The 5,344-nt window shown below is 43.2% G+C and overlaps 1 protein-coding gene across 1 annotated transcript in view; it reads left to right on the plus strand.

The window, feature by feature from the left end:
- The window catches only part of LOC105501535 (tripartite motif-containing protein 54-like), a 6,788-nt gene extending 5,063 nt beyond the window's left edge, over positions 1 to 1,725 (plus strand). The window contains exon 3 of the mRNA XM_011927530.1: positions 1,450 to 1,725. Within this exon, the coding sequence (XP_011782920.1) occupies positions 1,450 to 1,725 (276 nt within the window). The remainder of the gene's footprint in view (positions 1 to 1,449) is intronic.
- The last annotated feature ends 3,619 nt before the right edge of the window (positions 1,726 to 5,344 follow it).

Genomic DNA, 5,344 nt, shown 5'->3' on the forward strand with positions numbered 1-5,344 from the left:
GACGGGGTTTCACCGTGTTAGCCAGGATGGTCTCCATCTCCTGACCTCGTGATCCGCCAGCCTCGGCCTCCCAAAGTGCTGGGATTACAGGCATGAGGCACCACGTCCGGCCTCCTAAATTGACAATTTATTTGAAAGAAGTCAAAAGTATTCATGAGACTTCATAATTCTGCCGTAACTTGAAACTCGGAAGCCAACTCCCAAAGCAGAGATGTGGCTCTGAAAGAGGCTCTGGAAGAGGGTCTCCTAGCTCTGAATCAGGTCCGCCACGGTGGGGCAGGGTCACTCTGAGATCCTCTACCCTCAGCCAGCCGCCTGGGCCACTCCTCTCTTCCTTGCAGCTTGCACTTCTGCCGAGATCAATGACATTGCTTGGGACAGGCTAGGTCAAGCCCCTGAGGTGCAATTACATATTCCTCTTTAGACGACGCCTTTAAGAATTGGTTTAGTTTTTCACAAATTTGCTAGGGTTCTGCCTCATCTTCAGCAGTCACCTCTAGGGTATTCATTGAGAGCCTGCCCCTGAGCTGAGTGAGGAAGGGGAGGAAGCAGAAGCAGCAGGCAGGGGGCACCTCTTTGATCCCCTCCGTCTAGAAATGTTCTCAGCTTTGAGTCCCGTAGTGGGGTTCACTTTGTTTGTGGAGGTCCTTATAATATTATCAATAGTTACCAGGGGGTTAATGTCATCCAGGGGTCAGGCACTACTCCAGGCATCTTATGTGCATCACCCTATTGAATTCTCACGGCAGTCCTGTGAGGCAGGCAGTGTGGCAACATGGGAAAAGCTCCGACCCGAGACTCAGAAGGACCTTGTCTTCTAATCACAGTGCTGTCCCTTCCTGGCAAGTTACCGCCTTCTGAGCTTCCTCACCCATAAAACCGTACTATGTAGGCTGGGTGTGGTAGCTCACACCTGTAATCCCAGCACTTTGGGAGGCTGAGGCGGCCAAATCACTTGAGGCCAGGAGTTAGAGACCAGCCTGGCCAATATGGCGAAACCTTGTCTCTACTAAAAATACAAAAAATTAGCCAGGCATGGTGGCATGTGCCTGTAGTCCCAGCTGCTTGGGAGGCTGAGGCAGGAGAATCACTTGAACCCGGGAGGCAGAGGTTGCAATGAGCTGAGATTGCACCACTGCACTCCAGCCTGGGCGACAAAGCAAGACCCCGTCTGGAAAAAAAAAAAAAAAAAAGTACTATCTAAGGCAAAGGGTGGTGGTTGTGTGAGGATTCCATGAAATAACAACATGCACTTACTAAATCATGACCAGACCATCCTAATACTGCCATCACTTCTGTTCTACACACACCAAGGTGTCTGTGCAACTGACTTTTAACACTTGCTTCACACATTCACAATGTCATCAGCCTGGGTAGGACAGGTCTCTAGTGCATAGGGCTAGAAAAGGAAGGAAAGAAAGTTTCACGGACTTTTCTTTTCTCAATCAGATGTGCCTAAGTGATGAAGAGCCAATGTGCAGGATATTCAGGCTCTTTGGGGACCACAGTTCTCGCCAGGTAGCCAAGATTGCTGATGCGTACACAGAGAGGAAAGCTAGCTTTGCTGAGGACATTCAGCAGGCACTGCAGAGATCTGAGAGCACAGCTCAGGAAACTGAGGTATGGCTTGAATGGTTCCTCTCTTGTCCCCGCATTAACAGGAAGACAATGTTTGGTTCTGGTTTCAACAGTTTTCTCTTCAGAGCACTAGGCCAACAAAGGTAGTGTATAAATGCAGGGGAGAAATCATACATTGCGTTCTCTAGAGACAGGTTCCCCTTGAGTCTGTCCTGAAACATGCCAAGTTTTGAAATGTGCACCTTAAGAACTGGGTCAGTCCTGATTGCTTTCAGGACTTCAAAAAGTAAACAGTTCAGAGCCAATTAATTTACCTTCCCTGAGTTCAGGTGATGGAGCTAAGAGTCAAGGGAGACCACAGCAGTTAGAGTACATAGGACAGAGTTCAGAGAGGAGATGGTTACACAAAGAGAGATCCTGGAGACCTGTTGAGGGTCTTCCTTGAGTACTTAGCAGTGAACTGATCAGCATATGTCTGTGAAGACACTACTCAAGGTTAGACAAGGAAATATAAAAATACTGAGGGAAGAGCACCTGATGCTTGCACAGGACAAAGAACAATGCCTATTTCCACAAGACTGGAAAAACTCATACATCATGGAACACTGGGAAGAGTACTCAGAAGGTCTTGCCTCCGAGTAGTCGGGAATAATTAGCCCTAGATGGACCACTGCTGTGGACCCACCTAAAAAACAATAAAAGTAAGACCTGAAAGGACCAAACTCTTTCCAAGTAGCTCCACTGCATCCCATAACAAAACTGACGATTTATAGTAATACAAAAATATCCAGCTCCCAACCAAGTAAAATTCACAATGTCTGGCATCCAATCAAAGATTACCAGGCAGACAAAGAAGCAGGAAAACATAGTTTATAATGAGGACAATAATCACACAATCAAAATCAAATCAGAACTGAGACAGATGTTAGAATTAATAGACGAAGACACTAAAAGTTATAATAATTATATTCCATATTTCAGAAAGTTACAGACAGAAAGTATAAAAATAGGCTGGAGTGCAGTGGCAGGATCTCGGCTCACTGCATGCTCAGCCTCCTGGATTCACACCATTCTCCTGCCTTAGCCTCCTGAGTAGCTGGGACTACAAGCCCCCACCACCACACTCGGCTAATTTTTTGTATTTGTAGTAGAGATGGGGTTTCACCATGTTAGCCAGGATGGTCTCCATCTCCTGACCTTGCAATCCGCCCACCTCGGCCTCCCAAAGTGCTGGGATTACAGGCGTGAGCCACCAGGCCTGGTCAAAAATTTTTTTAATTTAAAAAGAATTTCCTTATGGGAAAATTGTGAGGGCGGTGTGTAGCTGTTTTATCTTTGTAGCTATCTTATTTATGAATAAAATGGGAGGCAGGTTGCCTGACACAGCTCACTGCTTGACTTTTCCTTTTGGCTTAGTGATTTTGTGCCCCAAGATTTATCTTCCTTTCACAAGAGGTATACATTGTTCATGCACAGGAAGACTCAACATTGTTGAGCTGTCGGTGCTCCCCAAATTGTTCGATAGCTTTAATCCAATTATTAATCCAATTGTTATTAATCTCAGCAAACTTTTTTTTTAGTTAACAAGGCGATTCCAAAGCTTAGATGGAAAGGCAAGGATTCTAGAGTAGCCAAAACAATTTTGAAAAAGAACAAAGTTGAAGCGCTAACACTACCTGATTTGAAGAATTATTATAGCTGGGTATGGTGGCTCTCGCCTATAATCCCAGCACTTTGGGAGGCTGAGACTAGAGGATCGCTTAAAGCCAGGAGTTCAAGACCAGCCTGGGCAACAAAGCAAGACCCTGTCTCTACAAAAAATTAAAATAAAATTAGCCAGGTGAGGTGGCATGTACCTGTAGTCCCAGCCACCCATTTGGGAGGCTAAGGCAGGAAGGCTGCTTGACCCTAGGAGTATGAGGCTGCAGCAAGCTATGATTGTACCACTGCACTCCAGCCTGAGCCACAGGTTGAGACCTCTCTGAAAAAAAGATTTTTAATAAAAAACAAAAATCAAAAAGTATTATTATAAAGCTATAACCATCAAAACAAAATAATACTGGCATAAGGATACACAAATGGAACAGTGGAAAATAATAAAGAGTTGGGAAATAGACCCACAAATCTGAGCTTTTACAAGGCTACAGAAGCAATGCAGTGGAGGAAGGATGGCCTTTTCAGTGAATATCCATATACCAAAACATTTTTTTTAAAAAAGGAAAGAAAGGTAGAAAGGAAGGAAGAAAACAAAGAAAAAAGGAACCGGCATTGATCCTTAACACTATATGTAATAGATCTCTTAATAGATCATAAACTTACATACAACATCTAAAACTATAAAACTTACAGGAAAAAAAGGAGAAAAATATTTGCAAAGCACATATCTGATAAAAGGTAAAGAATATAAAGAACTCTCAAAACTCGACAATAAGAAAACAAACAACTCAAAAAAAATGGGCAAAGTATTTGCATACTTCTCCAAAGAAGCTACACAGATGAAAAAGATAAACATATGCAAAGGTTGTCTGAAGGAAATGCAAATAAAACCACGAGATAGCACTACACACCTCTTACAAAGGATAAAGCATACCAAGTGTTGATGAGGATGTGGAGGAACTGGAACTCATACACTGCGGTCAGAAATGGTACAGACCCTTTGAGACAGTCTGGCAAATTTTTAAAAAGTTAAATATGTGATCCAGTCATTCCATTCCTAGGTTTCAAAGCATGTGAGAATAGGAAATGGATATGCATACAGAGACTTGTGCACAAATGTTCAAAGTAACTTTTTAAACTAATAGGCATGAACTGGAGACAACCCAGATGTACAGATGAATGGAGAAACAAATTGATATACATAAGAACCCGTGAATGGAACTGAAAATTGCTGAGTGAAAGAAGCCAGACAAAAAAGAGCAAGATTCTATTTATATGAAATTTTGGAAAATGCAAACTAATATACAATTAGAGAAAGAAGGTCAGTTATCGCTTGGAGAGGCAAGGTCAGGAGTGGGTAGAAGGAAGGCATGAGAAAACTTTTGGGAGTGATAGATATGTTCGTGATCTTGCTTGTGATGATGGTTTCCAAATGCCAAAGAAGTTTCAAAACTTATCAAATTATACACTTCTTGGTACATAAATTACACTCAATAAAGCTATTTTATTTTATTTTATTTTATTTATTTATTTTTCCCCAAGATGGAGACTTGCTCTGTTGCCCAGGCTGGAGTACAGTGGCGCAATCTCGGCTCACTGCAACCTCTGCCTCTTGGGTTCAAGCAATTTTCCTGCCTCAGCCTCTGAGTAGCTGGGATTACAGGCACGTGCCACCATGCCAGGCTAACTTTTGTATTCTTAGTAGAGACGGGGTTTCACCATGTTGGCCAACCTGGTCTCGAACTCTTGACCTCGTGATCCACCTGCCTCTGCCTCCCAAAGTGCTGAGATTACAGGCATGAGCCACCGCACCCGACAATAAAGCTATTTTAAAGATTTAAAGGATATTGAAAAACTGAGCTTACTGAACTCTAGCATGCATATGGCATTATCAGAAAACAAAATGCATACTTTCCTCATTCATTTATTTATTTGTCTGTATCTCTTGGATGCCTGGCAGGTGCTAGGCCCTGTGATGGTGACTGGGTGTACAAGAGAAATCAAGACAAAGTTCCAGCTCAATGAATTTTATTTCCCCAGTTGTTTACAAATGCTTTGATTTGGGCTGGGCTTGGTGGCTCAAGCCTGTAATCCCAGCACTTTGGGAGGC

This window comes from Colobus angolensis, unplaced genomic scaffold (genome assembly GCF_000951035.1).
Source record: "Colobus angolensis palliatus isolate OR3802 unplaced genomic scaffold, Cang.pa_1.0 Scaffold72, whole genome shotgun sequence".
NCBI classification, from domain to species: domain Eukaryota; kingdom Metazoa; phylum Chordata; class Mammalia; order Primates; family Cercopithecidae; genus Colobus; species Colobus angolensis.